A 20,793-nucleotide genomic window follows, 5' to 3' on the forward strand; every position below is an offset into this window, starting at 1 on the left:
TAAAAGATAATGTGCTTTCCAAGTCCATTAGAGGCGAAGGTGACACTATGGAATTGTTCATAAAGGACAGAAGGGTGTGGATGTCAAACAGGGATCTCCACAAGTTAAAGCCATTAGTAATTGAGCTGTTGTAATGGATTTGAAACCTTGGGAATGACTGGAAGATCTACCCACCTCTCCCTGGAAAATTTCATCAAGACAATCTTTTGAATATTGACATTAAAGCGAGCTTTCTTGAAATTAGTTTTCAATAAATTCCATCAAATTAATATTAGAAGCATTTTCTCACTTCTACATATTAATTTAGATATAAATAGAAATTATCAATCACTGACAATATTTGAATGTCTCTCATTTCTCAACAAGCAATATTTAGGAATGAATTAAATATAGGAATAAAGTCATGCTGCCCTATAACTTTGCTGACAATAGTAAAAGTAATTTGAAAGGACAAAATTACATTGTGCCTAGATGAGAATTCTCCTTTGCTACCTTGGTGTTCTATGTAGTATAGAATTTGCAATTGCAATACATGATATTTAATAGATTAAAAACCAATCATTAAAATGACTTGATTTCTAAGCCCACATAGTCATTGTTATACTACTTCATCACTATTAAAGTTGCACTTTTTAAATTTCATTAATCCATCTTTCTGTTGTGTCTAATCTGACTTTACTTCCTTTCCCCTTCTGATTCTCCCAGATACCTAGACCAAGCTGTAAGTTAACTGACACTGCTCGTATTCTTTCTCCTATTTTCTATGCGTATATTCATTTCCTTCTTCTAGATTACTAGGGGCTCATACTTTCCAAACAAATAGCTAGGGAGAAAACCTAGGAAAGAAAACATTGAGATTAGTAACATCATGAGAAAAAGTCAAAGTAGAAGTCCAGCCTCTGAATGGAAATTGAGACAGAAGATAAGGCACCAGGGATAATGGGAGAAAGAGACTACCCTTTACTGATCCCCAAGCTTGTGTTAGCTATATATGTGAATGGAGAGGGTTATGCTAAGCGAAATAAGCCAGTCAGAGAAAGACAACTATCATACTATCTCACTCATATATGGAATCTAATGAACAAAATAGATCCAGAGACATAGAAGCTTGGAACAGACTGACGAATCTCAGCGGGAAGGCAGGGGTATGGGGGAGAGATTAACCAAAGAATTTGTAAGCATATATGCATAACCCATGGACACAGAAAATAATGTGGGGAAGGCCTGAGGGGGAGGGGGGCAGTGGTGGAGTCAATGGGGGGAAAAAAGGGGAAAGCTGTAATACTTTCAACAATAAATATAAATTAAAAATAAAATGCAAAAGGTTAAAACAAACAAAAATAAACAAAAACACCTCCCAGAGCATTACTTTTAAATGACGGATTTTCTGAAATTAATGTCCAAAATGATTTGGTTTGTTAGAATCTGACCATTAGAACTTAATGATTAGTTTTGTTATTTTAGATCCGAGATGGCCCTTTGAGTCAGGATCCTGTTCTTGGGAAATTCTGCACCACTCTGTCTGCCCCTCCACTCCAGACGACAGGGCCCTTCGCCAGAGTTCACTTTCATTCGGACGACCAGATTAGTGACCAAGGCTTCTACATCACCTACTTAACATCACCTTGTAAGTAACCGGATAATTGGGAGCTTGATATGAGTCTGAAGGACATGTTATACTTATAGCTGTTTTTTTAGTGTGATACTGCAGATGACTTACTTTCTTAGACTAATAATATGTGTTCATAAACATTTCTGTCATGGTTCCAGATTTTTCTTTATCTTCCTAACGTTCTATTATTAATGCTACAATACCCCTCTGTTCCTAAATTATGGGATCCATATCATGGTAACTATGTGTGAGGCACCTAAAATTAAATAATTTACACTTGGGTTCCCTGGCTATTACTCAGTTTTGTTGATACATGTTGTTCATGAAATCCAGTCTATCTTGAATTAATTTGCATTGATACCTTAACACAAAGCAACAAGCCAACAAAAAAAATGATTAAATGCTCTATGATTTTTATTTTAGGATTGTAGAGGATTTTGTTCTTTTTAAATTATTATTTATTTCAGAGAGAGGAAAGGAAAGGGACAGAGGGATAGAAACATCAATGATGAGCTCACAACCCGGGCATGTGCCCTGACCGAGAATCGAACCATGACCTCCTGGTTCATGGGTAGATTTGCAACCACTGAGCCACACTAGCTGAGCAAGGATTTTGTTCTTAACATACATCATTGTGCCTTGATGAGAATTCACATCAAGGCACAATGTTTAGGTCTCAATATCAGGAAACTAACAATGAACATCTTTTTACTGGTCCCCTTTCTCCATTTACTTTGGCTTCAGGCAGGATGTGCAGCTGCCCTTCTGTAATTTCTGTGGTCCATACCTGCTTTCTATGCCTATCAACCTTCCCCCAACCACATCTTGCTATTCTGTATTCATTATTCCTTTAATCTGATTCATTTTTTTAGTTACATATTTGTTACATGTATTTTATAAACTGCCTCAGATTTTTTTGCAATGGAGGAGATTATAAATGTATTTAAAAAGCAAATTGTAGACGAGGATGTTAGATTGGAATTTAGATCACACATCTCTACATCTATTTCCTTAGGCACTACATGGTTGTCTTACAAACACACGTCAATTGGAAATCTCATAATCAGATGAGGCATATAAATATACTAGAGGCCTAATGCGCAAAATTCGTGCAAGAGTAGGCCTTCCTTCCCCTGGCTGCTAGCACTGGCTTCCCTCTGGCACCTGGGACCCGGGCTTCCCTTGCAGCCCTGGCTTCGTCCAGAAGGTTGTCCAGAAGGATTTCCAGTCTAATTAGCATATTACGCTTTTATTATTATAAATAAACCTGTACAGGGTGAATAAAGTTGATATGTGACTGCATGTGTATGTGTAAGTTTTTGAAAATTGTATTTAATACCTGGGAGCCAGAGGAATGCCCATCCACATGACCTTTTCCTTCTTCTCCCTTCTCTTCAGCGGATCCACCTTGTGGAGGAAACTACACAGACCCAGAGGGTGTTCTCTCCCTTGACTTGAATGGGCCTTTCACTCAGAACAAACATTGCATCTATGTCATACAGCAGCCCCTGGGAGAGCAAATACAGGTCAACTTCACCCACGTGGAGCTGGAAGGCCAGAGTGGCTGTTCTCCGAGTTACATTGAGGTAACTTTTACTACTTTGGCCTTAGATTATGTTTTTCTATGTTTTTCTGTTCTGTAGAGCTGTGGTCTTCAAATGGTTGTTGTGTAACCGGATAATCAAGAGGTCTGGGCTGCCTGTCACTACTTCAGCCAATTAAACAGAGACACGGTTGAATCATATATGAGGTTTATTCCAATAATGCCGGCAGTATGGGAGAGCAGCAGGTCATCTGCAAAAATCTGCCCTGCACCCCACCATAAACCAGCAGCTTATATTGGGTAGAAGGACAAGATTATGTGGGGAAGTAGGAATTGCAGATATGGGAAAGTGGGCATGGGATAATCATTACAGGTTACAGGTCATGCGGGCTGGGTGGCAGGGGAGTCACAGAGAGCGGGTGGCCCGGGACCAGATTACAGGTAATAGGGGCTGGGGGTTGTAAAGAGCAGGAGCTTCCAGGACTAGGTGCCACGAGGTTATAAATCTTTCCATAATGATAGGCAGTTCCATGAAGGAGGACAGACTGCTTTCCGATGTTAGTTCCCATGTCTCAATGCATACAACTCTCAGCGAGGTTAAAGGGTGCTTTCTCTAATCAGAAAGGAACAGTCATGTTTATAGAGCACGATTAATCCTATACAATAAAAAGCTAATATGCTAATTAGACTGGACTGCAGAACGACCTGCTGGAATGACCTTCCAGAACGACCAGTGGGCAGGGGGCAGGGCTGCAGCTGAGGTGGCTGGGGCTGCAAGGGCCTACCCTTGCACAAATTTTGTGCCTTGGGCCTCTAGTATTTTTTATAATTATAGTTAATTTTGAATATTCTATTTCTGCCCCTAACAGTTGGGCCAGCAGTATCCAGATCACCCAGGTGAGAAGCAATTCGATACCCTAATTCAGGTGGCCTGAGTCAGAACCTCCAGGGTAGGCCAGCCATCTGCCTTTTAACAGACCTTCTAGGTAATTCTGATGCAGGCTAGAGTCTGAGAACAGCTGCTTTAGAGAGTTTGGAAGAATTTTCCAAATATAGACCTATGGATGGCAAAACAGGAAATTGGTGATGGAATAGCAAAGGACAAAAATGAAAGCTGAAACTAGAAACTCATAAAAATGCTAAATTACAAGCTATTAAATTGAGCTCTAGTAACTAAGGTGACTGCAAATAGTAGGAATGATAGGATTCACTAATGGGATACAGATTTCAGAGATTCTCCAGGACAATATTCTATGTGAGGGAACTCGACCCAGAGAAGTAAAAGGATTTGCCCAGGTGAGCCAGCTGGTCAGTGGCAGAGAGTTAAATTAAAGCATTGAAAACTCTTGTTATAAAGTTTAGATTTTTTTTCTCATTAGTTCTGCTTACTCTCCTTCAGAAAACCTTAATTATGGTTTAAGTGTGTGTAATAATTGTAAGAAGAATATTTGAAACAAAAAGGCAGTTTTTGTTTTCCTGGCCTGGTATTTCTTTTGCTTAATTATTGGTCTAGCCACAAATTAAAGTGCTGAGCAAATGAAACAAATCACTTTTTGTTGAGCACAATCATTTTATGTAAACTCAGAGAGGCATTGACAATTTTGTTTGCTCATGTGTGTTAGATTAATTCAGTGTTCTAGGAAAAACCTGTATAACCTCTGCTCTCTTTCCTCCTTGACATGTAGAGAAAGGAAACATAGGATTTAGCAGCTAGATCTAGTACAGCTTTGTAGCTGGAGATAAAGAACTTAGCTTTGCAAAATGGAAAGAAAAACAATCAGAATGTGCTTGGTTCAATGCCTTGCACACCAGTGATTGGCTACTAAATGGTAACAGATGATGATGATGATGATTATGATGACAAAGACGACAATGACAGGGAGAAGAAGGTGACATATTGAGTTTGCAATCATCTAAGAACATACTTCTAAGTAAAACTAGACAAGTATTCCTGATTATAGAAAAGAGGATTTTTAAAACAACAGATAAAAGATAAGTTTATTGACAGATATATTAAAAGGGGCACTGTTTCATGAGGCATAAAAAGCTTTAAAATTTTAACTATGAAATCATGAAACATAATAATGAATAACAAAAGATAATAACCTAAGAAAATGTTCTTTGGTCCCTGTGTAGCTTCTCTCATCTCTTATCCCTCACCATCTATTCTCTCATTTCAAGTGGGACCACATCCCCTTTCCTGTGCACCCAGACTAACCCACAGCTGGTCTCCAGGATCATCTTTATTTTATACTAGAGGCCCAGTGCATGAAGTTCATGCATAGGTAGGGTCCTTATGCCTGGCTGGCGATCAGGGCCTATCAGGTTCCCTGCCTCCCCGCCTCCCTGCCTCCTCCTTCCCTCGTTCCCTCAATGCCCTGCCACCGCTGCTGGTCACCCGCCATATTCTGTGCCACCCCCTGGTGGTCAACATACGTCATAGCAAGTAATCAAACTCCCAGTCTCCCAGTTGAACTCCCGAGGGAACACTTTGCATATTAGCCTTTCATATATATAGACTAGAAGCCTGGTGCATGAAATTCATGCATGGGTAGGGTCCCTAGGCCTGGCCAGGGATCAGGGCCATCTTCCCTGGCTTCTGGAAGCCAGCCCTACCCCCTGCCACCGGTCGCCCTCTGTGTCTGGGGCAATTGGCAGGGTGATCGCACCCCAGCACTGCTCGCGTCAGCTACCACTCACCCCCGGTTTCCAGTTCCCCATCGGGCAATTGGAGCCTGCCAGCCGGGGGGAGGAACTGAGAGGTTGGCTGTTCCTGCCTGCTCGCTGCCCCCCACCCCGCCGTTGGTCACCCTCTATGTGTGGGGCCACCAGTAGGGCAATCAGGGCCCCGGTGCCACCTGCGTCCACTGCCACCCACCCCCGGTTCCCTGTTCCCCATTGGGCAATCAGGGCCTGTGGGCTGGGGGCAGCTCCTGCATTGAGTATCTGCCCCCTGGTGGTCAGTGCACATCATAGCCAACTGGTTGTTCCACTGTCCAGTCGATTTACATATTACACTTTTATATATATAGATAAGGGGCATTTCAATCTGAAGCTCACACCGCAAGAAGCCACATGTCAAACACTGCTGTGTGGTAGGATTCTATTTTCAGCTCTTGGTTGAGTCAAGCCCAATACCAGCATATTTGTCTTGTTTTGAATAAAATTTAATGCTAAATTAGATTTTTAAAATTGTTATATAAGAACAAATCTGGATACATAGCAGATAAAAATAAATGAACACATGCATTAAGATGTGGCTGTGGGACCTGATCCACTGCAGATGTTAAAGCTTATTACTGGCAGGGCACTGGATTTCACTTTTAACATTTCAGAGAAACTGTGTTTTTTGGCCCGTTTAATTTTAGCTCTTACCATAGGCTAAATATCGTGGGTCACATGTTGTTATTGGGTCTCTGGGCCTGCAACAATCAGTGTATGCTGGATGAATAAGGCAATCAATGAGAAATCTGGGTCTGGTCCTCAGAGCACTAGAACATTGAATTGGTCCTTGTCATTTCTTTGCATATGTGATGCGGCATAAAGACTGGATTTGGTGTGACACTGCAAGTGACTATGGCACGACTTCACCTTACTTCTTAAGAAAAACTCTTCGTTAATACAAACCATGTTCAAACAGGAGTCATCTTTCTCCAGATGGTGCTATAATAACCAATAGTCAGTAAAAATAAATCAAAAACACTAACAAACAAAAAATTCCTGTGGCTTACAACAATGTTCATTTATTTGTTCTTTGCTCATGTTAACATGTTGGTGTGGGGTCAATAGCAGCTCTTCTGACCTGTTCCCTGTCCCAGCAGCCCCTGGGACCCAGGCTCTTGGTCTTGTGAGCGGGCAAGTAAGAGACTGTTGAGTAACGCAATGACTCCCAAAGCTTCTACTCAGAAATCGTACACCACTTCTGCTCACATTCTGCTCACATTCTGCTAGCCCTATGGCCAAGCCCACAGCCAGTGGGAAGGATATGTCTTTATTCCCCATGGGGAAGCATTGCAAGTCACATGGCAGTGAGCGCAGGGAAATAATACAGTCTATTCCAGTGCACAAGCACAAAGCAGAGAGGGCTTTGGGGGGAATGGGGCGTTGCAAACTCATAAGTCCTAGAATACTGAATGCAAGATGTGCTACAAAAGCATTTAGGGTCACTTTAGATCGTTTAATGGATTTTATTTGAATGTCATTTTCAAAGAGGTTGTGGTTGAGATATTGCTATGTCTGGGATCCAGGGAGAATACAGGCTTTCAGAATTAATGAGGTTTCATTTTCACACAGAGAGAAACACAGCTAAAATCAATTGTGCCTCTAGGTTTAGGGCCCTCGAGCACGATAAGTTCCTCTGCAAACATTTGGACTGCAGCTGCCTTTCTCCTTCCTAATGCCCTTGAATTTCATTAGCGAGGCCCAGGGGAAAGGCCCACTTTAGCTGGCTCTGATGCTGTGCGGCTGTTTTTCTTCCTTCTTGTCATCTTCTAATGGGCACAATAGAGAAGAGAGACTAGTCTTAGCAGAAGCAAATGGAACCCTGGAGAGTTAGAAAGCAGGAAGATATCTTACCCTGTGTTCATGCTTTCTGGTTTCTAAGAACTGCCCTATGTCTGCATCTCTAACAGATTTCTAATTCAGTGTGTATGATAACTGGGCAAAAATGTTTTGTGTTTAGGATGTCAGATAGAGTTCAATTTTACACTTAGTAATGAACTGTCTTGCCCTGTCTTAAAATGAATGAATCCACAAGCATTTGTTAAATACCCGTTTACAAAGTTCTGTGTTTAGGTGCTAAAGGGGATACAGAATTTTTTCTTCTTTCAGAGAATTGCTATTTGATTAGAGAGGTATTTAGCATAACTTAATGACAGTATGCAAAAAAATGTGTATTACAGCTCATAGAAAGGAACTGGTTTGGTGTGAATCAGTGGAGAGGTGTGTGCTTTTTTAATCTGTGAGACTGTCATATGGCTGTGCCATAATTTACTTAATCACCCGCCTATTATGAGACGTTTGGAATACTTTCAGTTTTTGTTATCATAGAATATTCTTTGATGTGGATCCTTGTGTGTCTTTGCCTGTATCTCGAATGATTTCCTTATGGCAGTGTGTTAGAGTGGAGTCGCAGGGTCCCAAACTAGGACTATTTTGAAGACTCCTGGGACATACTGTCAAATTAGTTTCCAGAAGTTTATACTTTCACAGTTACAGATGAGAGTAGCTGTGTTACCATATCCCCTCCAGCTTTGAGTATCATACTTTCAGAATCTTCTCTCTACTGCCTGCTCCCCTCAGCCTGGGTAATCCTTTAAATCTCATTTCCGCTGAGTATTCCCTAATCCCCTGTATGAGTTCAGAGTGTTTGGTTAAATCCAGGATTCTCTACACTTTAAGACCTTTTCATATCACCTTTTCACTATTCTGAAATGAAATCCATGGATGATAGAACTTCAATATACACATTTATATGAAACATTTTCGTTCAAAGTATAATATTTAGGAGAAATAAACTTTAAAAAGCCTGGTCAAGATGCACTTGAAGGCAAAGTGAAAGCAGTTAAGTTGCTAGCTCCCTGAGTTGCTGTGAATGCTGGCATGGTTGGGAGGGTTAGTGACCAATTTTCTGAAATGGTGACTGACTCTTGGCAGATTTCCAGGAGAAAAAAGAAAGAACTTCTTTCGATTTACACTCTAGTTGTCATCCTGGAAAATTCAGTGTGATTTTAACTGGGCAAAAATATGTTGTGTTTAGTATGTCAGCTAGAGCTCAATTTTACACTTAGTAGCGAACTGTCACTTACATGAATGTCGCAGGGCATAGGAGAATTCTTGTTGTGTGTGACTGTCTCACATTTCAGGATAGTTAGTATCTATGGTCCCCAGCCATTACGTGCCAATACTGCCTCTCCACCATTGTGTTAATAATTGAAACAAAAACAAAAAATGCCTTCACAGATGTCCAACTGTGAGACCTACTGAGAACCATTGTGAAGTAATAATATAGTACCCTTCACTTTTCAGACATGATGTTCCTGTTTTGTTTTGTTTTTTAATGGGCTTGCTTGTTGTAAGTTCCTTGTGAACAGTGTCTCTCTCGTAGTGCTGTCCCCAGCAACAGGCACTGGCATGTATTGATGCCTTGATAATGCTCATGGACAGGATGAGCTAATATTTAGATGGCTAGGTCATCCAAAAGAATTCTATATAAGGAGTAGCATGTATATCCATGGAAGAATTTCCGATTTTGGTGAGGAAGCTCTAGTGTCAAGTATAACAACAGTCCACATTTTCTATTAGTAGGCATTTTGCTATGGAATTCACACTATTGTTTTATCTACTTGCTTCAACAACTCCTTGAGCTAAGCTTAGACTTAGTAAGTTGTTCGAGCTTTTAAGTGAGGAGATTTGTGACAGATTTGAACCCAGGTCTATATGACTCCATAGATGGTACTCATGGCCATTACACTAAAGGATATTGACTATTGATTAAACCAATTGATCTTTATTATATGAAAAACTTTTTATTTTACTCCTAACTTTCTAAGAGTTTTATTTCTAATAAATAGAAATGCTAACAAACTTTCTGACATCTATGGAAATATATGATTTATCTTATTGAACCTATTGATAGGCTTAATTTATAATTTCTCATTTCAGATAATCCTTGCATAACATTTATTCTTATATTTAATTTGGTATATAAAACTTAATGATGGAGTGAATTCATTTTTCTAGGATGGTGTTTAGAATTTTTGTATTGATGTTAATAGGTGAGATCAATCCATAGTTTTCCTTTGTATTAATGTTGGGCTTTGATAAGATAGTTCTGAGAAAAGTTAGTTGGGGATTGTTCTATGTTTGAGGGTGTCTTAGAATAAATTATATATGGGAATTATCTGTTCCTTAAAAGTTTAAAATAACTTACCAAGCAGAGCATCTTCTGTGATAATGTTTTCAATTTTATCTGTGCTTTGTTTATTCAAATCTTATTTTTCTTTCTTGATATAATTTTAGCAATTTATATTTTTTTCTGGAAATAACCATTTCAAAAATTCAACAATATTAACATAGAGTAATACATGGAATTATCATATTAAACAAATTCCTCAGTATCTGTGCATTTATATCATCTTTGTCATTTTTTTAAATCCTCACCTAAGAATATGTTATTGTTTTTAGAGTGACAGGAAGGGAGAAGAAGAGAGAGAGGAAAACATTGATGTGAGGGAGAAACATTGATCAGTTGCCCCCCATACAGGCCCAGACTAGGGATTGAGCCTGCAACCTTCTTTGTGTTGGGATGACGCTCCAACTGCGTCACCCGGCAGGGGCTCACCTTTGTCATTTTTAATTTTGTGTATTTGTACTTATTTTTTTATTTCCTTTTCCTTACTTTCTTTTATCTTTATTGCCAAATATATGTCTTTTATATTCCCACACCCTAACTTTCCTTGATAAACAGTTCATGAATATATTCATGAATTCCTTTTTTGTATTTTATTTATTAGATTTCTATTTTATTTTTCCTTTCTTATTTCTCATTTTAGTATTTTCTAATTTTTAAGTTAACTCCTCAGAATCTCTCTCTTTTTAAAAGTACTTTTCTGTTGTTGTTGTTTTTTCAATAACAAAAGCAGTTTAGTCTATGAGTTCCTCTAATTACAGATGTGGCTAAATATGCTGTCTTATCACATTTTGTTGTTTTCTAAATAGTCCAAAATTGTACTTTTATTTTCTCTTTGACATTGTGGCAATTATTAGAGGAACTTTTCTTTCTTTCTTTTTTTTTTTTTTTTGCTTATGGATCTTATGCTTTTGGATCCTTTTGGCTTAAGATTTTGTTAGTGTAATTTGATTGTGCTAATAATGACCCACCTACTACTTTCAAGTGTAATATAAAAATGTAACCCAAATGAGATTATAACTCATTTTGAATCTGCCATCTTCTCATATCCAAAGAATACTACCCTACCAAGATAATTTTGTCGATTAGAATTACAGATCTATTTTATTTTTCTGTTTAGGTTCGAGATGATGATACCTTACTTGGAAAAGTTTGTGGCAATGAAACCCTCTCTCACATTAAATCTATTACTAATAGTATCTGGATCAGGTTTATAATCGATGCTTCTGTTGAAAAAGCTGGTTTCAGCGCTGTTTATCAAGTGGGTAAGAAAACCTATGCCTCAATTTTTAAATGTATAATTTCCCTGATTGTAACATTTTAGTTTCTTGAAATAATTTTGTCATTTTATGTCCTTAAGCAGCAAGGAAAAAAAAATCTAATAGTAATGTTACATTCAATTATATCCTTGCACATAATTAGAATTTACAATAAAATTGAGGGCAAAGATCATTTCTCTCTGCACAAATACTACTCTCACTTTCATACTTACAGCTTGTGGAGGTGAATTAACTGGAGAAGGGGTCATTCGTTCGCCCTATTATCCCAACGTGTACCCGGGAGAAAGGATCTGCAGGTGGGCTATCCACCAACCCCAAAGCCAAGTAGTTCTTCTCAACTTCACTGGCTTTGAAATTGGAAGCTCTGCCCACTGTGATACAGATTATATTGAGGTAAGAGTAAAACACCTTTGAGTATTTATATTTGGTTGGATATTATTAAAATATTATGTTATATTATCTTCAAATCAGTTACATGAAACAAAACTAGTTTGCACAGACCAATATTTCTTATGAATATAGATGTAAAAATCCTCAACAAAATACTAGCTAACTGAATGCCTCAGGATATAAAAATGATTATATATAATAGCCAAGTGGGACTTATCTCAGGAATGCAAGCTTGGTATGCATCCCCAAATCACTTAATGTAAAAAGAAATAAAGGAAAAAGCTACATGATTACCTCAATAGATGCCAAAAGGCACTTGGCAAAGTCCAATACCTTTTCATGATAAAAACACTCAACTAATTAAGAATAGAAGGATACTTCCTTAATCTGGTAAAGGGCATCTGTAAAAAACACACACACCCCACAACTAACACCACATTTAATGATGAAACACTAAATGCTTTGCCCCTATGGTCAATAAAAACATAAAGATGTCTATTCTCACTTCAACATTGTACTGGAAATTCTAGGTAGGGCAATTAAACAAGAAAAGGAAATAAAATGCTCTCAAATGTAAAGGAAGGATTTAAACTATCTCTATTCACAGATAATGTGATCTTGTATATATAAAAATCATGCACACACATGATTAGAACTAATAAATTCAGCAAGTTGCAGGATACAAGATCAAAATGTGAAAGTCATTTCTTTTTCTGTACATTAGCAATGAAAATAAAATCAAGGAAACAATTCTATTTATAATAGCATAAAAAGAATAAATATTGATGAGTACATATTGAAAAAGATGTGTAATACATGCACTCTAAAAACTACAAACCATTGTTGAAGGATATTAAAGTCCTAAATAAATGGAAAGACAGCTCATGGTCATGGATTATAAGACATAAAGTTGTTAAGATGTCAATACCTCCCGAATTTATCTAAAGATTTAATTCAATCCCTATCAAAATCCCAGCTGGCACTTTTGCAAAAATTTACAAGCTAATTGTAAAATTCATATGGAAATGCAAAGGAATCAGAATAACCAAAGCATTCCTGAGAAAGAACAAAGTTGGAGGACTCACACTTATTGATTTTAAAATTTAGAACAAAGGTGTGGTAATCAAGTGTGTTATTTGAATAAGGATAAAAATATGAAACAATGGAACAAAATGTGAACATCTAGAAATAAATCTATACCTTTGTGGCTAATTGATTTTTAAAAACAGTGCCAAGCCATTTCAATGAGAAAAAAATAGTTTTTCAACAAATAGTGTGGAATAGCTACATGCAAAATTATGAAACTGGACCCCTTCCTATACCATTCACAAAAATTAACTCAAAATGAATCATAGAACTAAATATGGGAGCTAAAACCCTTTACTTCTAGAAGAAAACATAGGAGTAAGTATTTGTGACCTTGGGTTAGACAAAGCCTTTTTATATAGGACACAAAAAGACAAACAACAAAAGAAAAACTAGGAAAACTAGACTTCATCAAAATTAAAAAGAACCTAATTTTTAAAATATGCAAAAATATTAATATATATTTCTTCAAAGAAGATATACAAATGGCCAATAAGTACATGAAAAGATGCTCAACATCACTAATCATCAGGGAAATACAAGTCAAACCACAATGAGGTAGTGCTTCATACCGACTAGGATGGCTGTAAACAAGAGGTCAGATAATAACAAGTGTTGGCAAGGATTTGGAGAAATGGAAACCCTTGTACACTTGTACATTGCTGGTAAGCATTTAAAATGGCATAGCTGCTTTGGAAAAGAGTTGGCAGTTCCTCAAAAAGTTAAATCTAGAGTTATCATTTGATCCAGCAATTCCACTCTTACGTATATACCCAAGGAAAATAAAATGTGTCTACACAATGATGTATACATGAGTGACTACAATGATTAGTCATAATAGCAAAGTAGTATAACAATCTATGTGTTCATCAACTAATGAATGAATTAATGTAATGTGCTTTATCCACACATGGAATATTATATGGCATTAAAAAGGAATGAAATAATGACACATAACTTTGAAAACATTATGCTAAGTGAAAGAAGCTAGTCACAAAAGCCACGTATTATATGATTCCATTTATTTGAAATGCAGACTATACTATGGAGATAGAAAGTAAATTAGTGGCTGCCTGGAGCTGGGGTTTGAGGAGAATGGGGAATGACAGCTAACAGGCATGGAGTCTCTTTTGGGATGACAAAAATATTCTAAAATTGAATTTTACTATATTAATAAAAACATTTCAGAAGTAATTATTCTTAAAGCAGTTTTTCATAATAATTATTTAATAATAAATTTGAATATATCTTTTTAACCTTAGATTGGTAGCAGTTCTATTTTGGGTTCTACTGAAAATAAAAAATATTGTGGCACAGACATACCTTTGCTTATAACATCTGTATACAATTTTCTTCATGTAATATTTGTGAAAAGTTCTTCTACTGAAAATCATGGTTTCATGGCTAAGTTCAGTACTAAAGATTTGGGTAAGTGATTGACACTTTCTTCTGCTTTGTTTCTCAGGCTTATATCAGAATAAGTAAACAATGGAAATGAACTATTACAAAAAATCTATCCATACTGTAGATGTATACTTATCTACACTGTAAATTTTTAATGTACACTCTAAAGAAAAAATATATATTTTGTAATCAGCACATAGCAAGAGTTAATTGATGTCTATTAATAAGATTAAAACCAAGTTATCTGAAGTAGCATATAAGGAAACTTTTTCTTTTTGAACTTTTAAGAAGTTATGATCAGATTATTTTATCTTGATTTTCAGGTAGCTTGTTGGTTACTCGTTCTAACAATTATGATTTTTACTTCAATAGCATGTGGAAAAACTCTCACAGAGCCAACAGGAATTATTCAAAGTCCTGGTCATCCGAATATCTACCCCCATGGTATCAGTTGTACCTGGTATATATCAGTCCAACCTGGCTTCCTGATAAATTTGATATTCAGGAGATTTCATCTGGAGTTTCATTACAATTGCACAAGTGACTATCTGGAAGTTTATGACACTGGTTCTGGGACATCTCTTGGGAGGTGAGATTATTTTGGTTTAGTTTTTTTTCACACAAAAATGTTCTTGTGTCATTGAAGGATGTTAAAGTCCACCATGTTGTGTTATAAAAACCAGGTGAGATTATCATGCTTCTCAATGGCCACTCCTGAATTACTACTCTGTAGCCTTGGCACTTTATATATTTAAGTTTTGACATATGTGTATACCCATGAAGGCATCACTAAAATCAAAATAATGCACACGTCCATTATCCTCAAATCCTTCTTTCTGCCCATGATAATTTCTCACTCTGCCTCCATCCCTAGGAAACCACTGCCCTGCTTTCTCTCACTGTAAATTGGCTTGCATATTCTGGAAGTGGAGTCATACTGTACATACTATTTTTTTTAACTGGCTTTCCTGATCAGCATAATGTATTGGTTGACTTCTTGGATCTGAGAGCTTATAATTTATATCAAATTTGAAACATTTTTGGCCGTTAGTTCTTGAAATAACTTTGAGTACTCGACTCTGATTACTTGTATCTTAGGTCATTTTGATATTGTCCCAGGACTCACTGATACTCCGTTCATTTGATTTTGAGTCTTTGCTCTCTGTGTGTTTCATTTTGGAAAATTTGTATTGTTATGTATTCAAGTGCCCTAATCTGATTTTCTGCAATGCCTGTTCTGCTGTTAACCCTACCACGTGTAGTTTTCATCTCAAACATTATAGTTTTCACTTTTAGAAGTTTGATTTGGGCCATCTTTTTTATCTTCCATGTTTCTACTTTGCACATTAATGTTTTCCTCTAGCTTCCTAAATCTGTGAGATTCAGTTATAACTATTTTAATGTCTTTGACTGTGAATTCAGTCATCTGTGGCATTTCTTGCTATGTTTTGCTGGGTCAGTCTTTCTTCTCATTATGGTTTATACTTTCCTCTCATGTCTGGTAATATTTGATAGGATGCCAGACATTTTTAATTTTGTGTTTTTGTGCACTGGACATTATTGTATTCCTATAAGTATTCTTGAGGTTTGTTTTGGGATGCAATGAAGTTATTTGGGAACAGTTTGATCATGTCCAGTTTTGCTTTTCAAGTCACTTGTTTACCTTTGCTGTTTGATATTTGTGTCTTGAAAGCCATTGTTTTATGTATTTTAGTATTTTTAGGTTCAAGTTATATCCAGCTCCTCTTTGTTGAAAAATGGAAATTTTCTAATGTTTTTAGAATTTCTTGCATTTCATTTTTTCATCTACTTTTTAGATGTTCTTCCTTTACCCATTATTTTCTTAAACTTATTTCTCACCTGCTTTTAATCTCCCTTTTCATTTTTTGCTCTTATTTGTCTGAATCTTTTATTTTAAAAACTTTTTATTTTTAATGGTACTTGACTCATAATCACTGAAAAACACATATTTTTTGCTGAATGGCATAAACTACCATAATGTTCTCGCCCAGTTTGGCAGATATGGGCATATGCAGAGTCATTTAAAATATTAATGAATTCAAAAAATAAAATATTAATAAATTCATACAATTTTATTTTTATCAAGATATCAAATCTATTTTAACATTGAAATAGTTTTACACACCATTTTTTCTTTTTCTCCTTCAGAAATTAATCAATCTGATTTCCATATATTTGGTTTCTATTTTTTCCCTTTGCATTTGGTTAATCTCACCAAGTGTGCATTGATTTGAGATTTCTATTTCATAGTCACTCCTTTTTTAAAATTCTTTATTGATTAAAGTATTATATAAGTCTCCTTTTTCCCCCATTGATCTCTCCCTGGCCACTCACTCCCCACAGCACATGCCCTCACCCCCCTAGTATCTGAGTCCATTGGTTATACTTATATGCATGCATACAAGTCCTTTGGCTGATCTCTTACTCCACCCCTCACCCTCCCCTGCCTTCCCTCTGAGGTTTGATGGTCTGTTCAAGGCTTCTTCGTCTCTGGATCTATTTTTGTTCATCAGTTTATGTTGTTCATTATATTGTATAAATGAGTGAGATCGTGTGGTATTTATCTTTCCCTGACTGACTTATTTTGCTTAACACAATGCTCTCCATGTCTATCCATGCTGTTGTGAATGGTAAGATTTCCTTTTTTTTACAGCAGCATAGTATTCCACTGTGTAGATATACCACAGTTTTAACAGCACAATTTACAATAGCTAAGATTTGGAAACAGCCTAAGTGCCCATCATCAGTTGAGTGGATCAAAAAACTGTGGTATATCTAGTCACTCCTTCTTTCAAGTGTTTCTCTAGAAAACTGCTCCTGGCATGTTTTTTATCACAACTCTACTTTCAGCATGACTAGAATAGTTTTTCTGAATAAAGCTGCTTTTATTCAGCCAAAATTTGACATGGCTTAGTAATCAAACTCTTACCTCTGCATAGGCCAGCTGTCAAAGGAGAATATATTTTACCTATATAGGGTTTGTTATCCTAGGCACTATTTTAGGTCCTTTATATACAGTATATTATCTCATGAAATTTTCAAAACAACCCTATGAAGTAGTTACTATTATCATTCTCAGTTTAGAGATGGAGAAACTGAGGCATAGAGGTTGAGTGACCTGCTCAAAGTCACAATGGCTGTAAATGATAGAACTGACTCAAGTCTGTGCTTTATGCGTTTATGACATATGGTTTCCTTTTGTTGTGAAAAGTTTATTACATTTCTGTTAATAAGTTCAATAATATGCTATATGGTGACCTAGCATAGCTTGTAATTTCTAATTTCATTAAACTTATACGACAAGTCATATAGCCAGGTACGCACATAAAACTTTTAGGGAAGTAATCATGAATAGGGAGATACTTGCAATTTTGTAAAGGTTTGTGCCTAAAGGTAATAGGGGATATTATTATTATTTTTACATGTCCTAATTTTGGTGCATTATTTAAAGTGTACTAAAAGATTTTAAACCTGTGTTCTTTTTTGTTTTTGTTCCAAATAGATATTGTGGAAAATCAGTCCCACCCTCTCTTATCAGCAGTAACAGCTCATTAACGCTTGTGTTTGTGGCTGACTCTGACCTTGCTTATGAAGGCTTTTTAATAGAATATGAATCAACTAATGCATCAGCAGGTAACAAAACAGCATTTGTATACTTGGGTTCCTTTACTCCATTATTAAATGGTACTATGAAAATACTTCATCCCCAAATGAAAGCTATATTTAGAACAACATGTAGTGACTTCAGAATCTTTCCTATTAAAAATAGAGGAATGATTAAATGAGTATTGTTTCAATGATAAAAATTTTCTAATTTTCAAAATTGGAAGGAGGTTTTGTAAGAGGATGTTTTTGTTCTTACGAACTATACACTTATGTTTTCAGGGCTAAAGATATGTAGTGTTTTCAGATTACTCTTAAGTGGTTCAGAGAATAAAGGAGTGAGCAAGTCAGAGAGGGAGAAAGGGTGGGGGAGGGAAAGCAATGGGGGCAACATGCAAATATGCAGTATATCTGGCTAAAAGGAATTCAGGAGCTATTTACTGCAATTTTTCTATGAGTTTAAACTTCTACCAAAATAAAGTTCAATTTCTTCTACCAAAGAAATCAAATATGTATTTTAAGAAATTAAAAAAGAACAACAGCAGATAAAATAAGAGGCTACTTACACAGAATTTTATGGCAGGAAATAAAAGATTTCTTGACAAAATAAACATTTCTAAATTTGACTTAATAAAATTGAACCTTTTCAGCATTTATAACTTTTATTGTATTTTTCTTATTAATTAATTTTCATCATTATTTTGCTCTTTGTAAATGCAGTGTAGGAACAATTACCTTTTGCAAGGAGGGTCTTTGATGTAATACAAGCATGTCAAACTCACGGCCCACCAGCCATGAGTTTGACATGCTTGATGTAATATGTAAACCAGAGATGCCCCGACCCCAAAACCTGTGGGGTTTAGGAGTATTATGTTTGTTTATGTTTATGTTCCCACCTGGGATGTGTACCAGTTTAGAGAGTCTGGGTTTTTCATCATATTTAGAAAGAAATTTAATGGTCCAAAATACTATCCAGTGTAAGTCTATAGTGGACAGATGCTGAGCTTCCCAAGCATATCCTAACCTTTGGATTCCCCAGAAACATGGTATGGCTCCCTGATGCCCCTTTGGAAAGCACAGGTGCCAGGACATGCTCCCTCTAACAGCGTCATGTGCCCAGAGATCCCAGGTGCTCATCTTTTAAAGCTCCCACTCCCATAAATAAAAAAATACATAAATAATATAAAAGCCTAATATGCAAATTGTCCCTGGGGGAATTGGACCGGGAGACTGATTGCTTGCTATGATGTGCGCTGATCACCAGGGGGTGGTGCAGAATGAAGGGAGGCCCCGGCCGAGAGCCGGGGAAGGGAGGCCCTGGCCAGCAGCCCGAAGGCCCTGGTTGGCCCTGATCACCAGCCAGGCCTAGGGACCTTACCTGTGCATGAATTTCATGTACCGGGCCTCTAGTAAATAAATACATACATACATACATACATACATAAATAAATAAATAAATAAATTTTTTAAAAAATCTCCCACTCAGAACCCCTGCCCAATTTTTCATTTATTTCTCTTCAGAGTGGCTAGAGACACTACCATTCATTTCAGGCAAAACTGCTGTTCTGTGCAGTACTTGAAGTTCTATGTCTTGGTAGCATGGCTTTAGAGCTCTTCAGAATCCCGACTGTGAAGGAATCCTAGACCGTTCTCTCCTGCGGGACCCTCTCTAGGAAACGGTTCATTTTCCAGCCTAAGTTCACGGGAAATTGAATCCTCAGTGATTAAAACAGGTTATGTTATACGATTGACTTATTCACTGGACTTTTTTCAGTTGTTTAACATCCAATGACTAAAATTGACTTTTCAAGAAATTCCAGTGTGCACACAATTTTCCATCCTTCTGTAGTTTCTTCTGCCTCATATATTTGGCCAGAACCACCCTGAATATTAGATTAGGTTTTGGATAAAATCACTTGAACTCTCTGGGCCACAGTTTTCTCATCTGTAAAATTAAGGTATTAAATCTGATGACCTTTGAGATGTCTTCTAGCTTTAATCAACTATATGAACACAGTTTAATTTGCTGCATGAATAAGCTAGCTGTATCTTAGATAACATATGATGCAGGCAGGGCCTCCTGGAAATGTTATGGGAATTTTTGAAATAATATGAAAAGTAAGACATATCTCTGTGATGACTAAAACAGCTCTGCTAATACCACACTAGCTTGTAAGGCAGTCAATATCTAGTGCGATAAGAACCCAGAGCAAGCAAAATAATCTGGCAGGGAGGGTGTTAAAGTTACATTCTAATTACATATTTTTTTCAGAAAGATAAGATACGGGTAAAATAAAAGTAAGTTGAGAAAAAGGAAGGGAGCAAGCTGGACAGAAAGGGAAACTGATGAAGAAAGAGGACACGAGAAAAGACAAGTGATGAAAGAGAAGACCCTGAGGTGGCAAACTGGGAAGGCTCACCGTCCGCCTCCCTGGGTGCTGACCACTACTTTGGCCTCTGGTCCAGGCAGGGCTGAAATCACAGACCAGGGAGTGTTCTCTTTCCACCTTTGGCTAAGCCTGGCCGCTCCCTGGGTGCCTGCTGTTTTGCTCAGGGAAGGACTGGACTAGCTCAGGAAGGAGGCTGCTGTGGGGGTTGGGCTGGTGACAACCAGGCAGTGGGGGAGCCCGCCAGGCAGCCAGAGTCCAAGTGAGTTCCCACCTGGAAATAGGCAGGTGTTAGGACACTTTCTTTTCAGTTGTCATCTTATTTTTTTAGTCTTTCTGTTATAAAAAACAGTATCACCGCTATGCTTTGTAGGACGGCCACTCATTTGCCCTCAATTTTTTTTATAACTTTCAAAAAAGTTACTATCAGTGCTGTTATTATTATTATTATTATTATTATTATTATTATTATTATTATTATTATTATTATTATTATTATTATTATTATTATTATTATTATAATAATATTATTATTATTATTAATATTAGTAATAATA

General features: G+C 36.9%; 1 protein-coding gene across 1 annotated transcript in view; it reads left to right on the forward strand.

The window, feature by feature from the left end:
* The window catches only part of CUBN (cubilin), a 282,087-nt gene that overhangs the window by 30,584 nt on the left and 230,710 nt on the right, over positions 1-20,793 (forward strand). The window contains exons 16-22 of the mRNA XM_006093733.3: positions 1,465-1,627; positions 3,011-3,198; positions 11,186-11,330; positions 11,560-11,738; positions 14,084-14,249; positions 14,598-14,814; positions 17,749-17,879. Of these exons, the coding sequence (XP_006093795.1) occupies positions 1,465-1,627; positions 3,011-3,198; positions 11,186-11,330; positions 11,560-11,738; positions 14,084-14,249; positions 14,598-14,814; positions 17,749-17,879 (1,189 nt within the window). The remainder of the gene's footprint in view (positions 1-1,464; positions 1,628-3,010; positions 3,199-11,185; positions 11,331-11,559; positions 11,739-14,083; positions 14,250-14,597; positions 14,815-17,748; positions 17,880-20,793) is intronic.

Source organism: Myotis lucifugus, unplaced genomic scaffold, assembly GCF_000147115.1.
Source record: "Myotis lucifugus unplaced genomic scaffold, Myoluc2.0 scaffold_121, whole genome shotgun sequence".
Lineage (NCBI taxonomy): Eukaryota > Metazoa > Chordata > Mammalia > Chiroptera > Vespertilionidae > Myotis > Myotis lucifugus.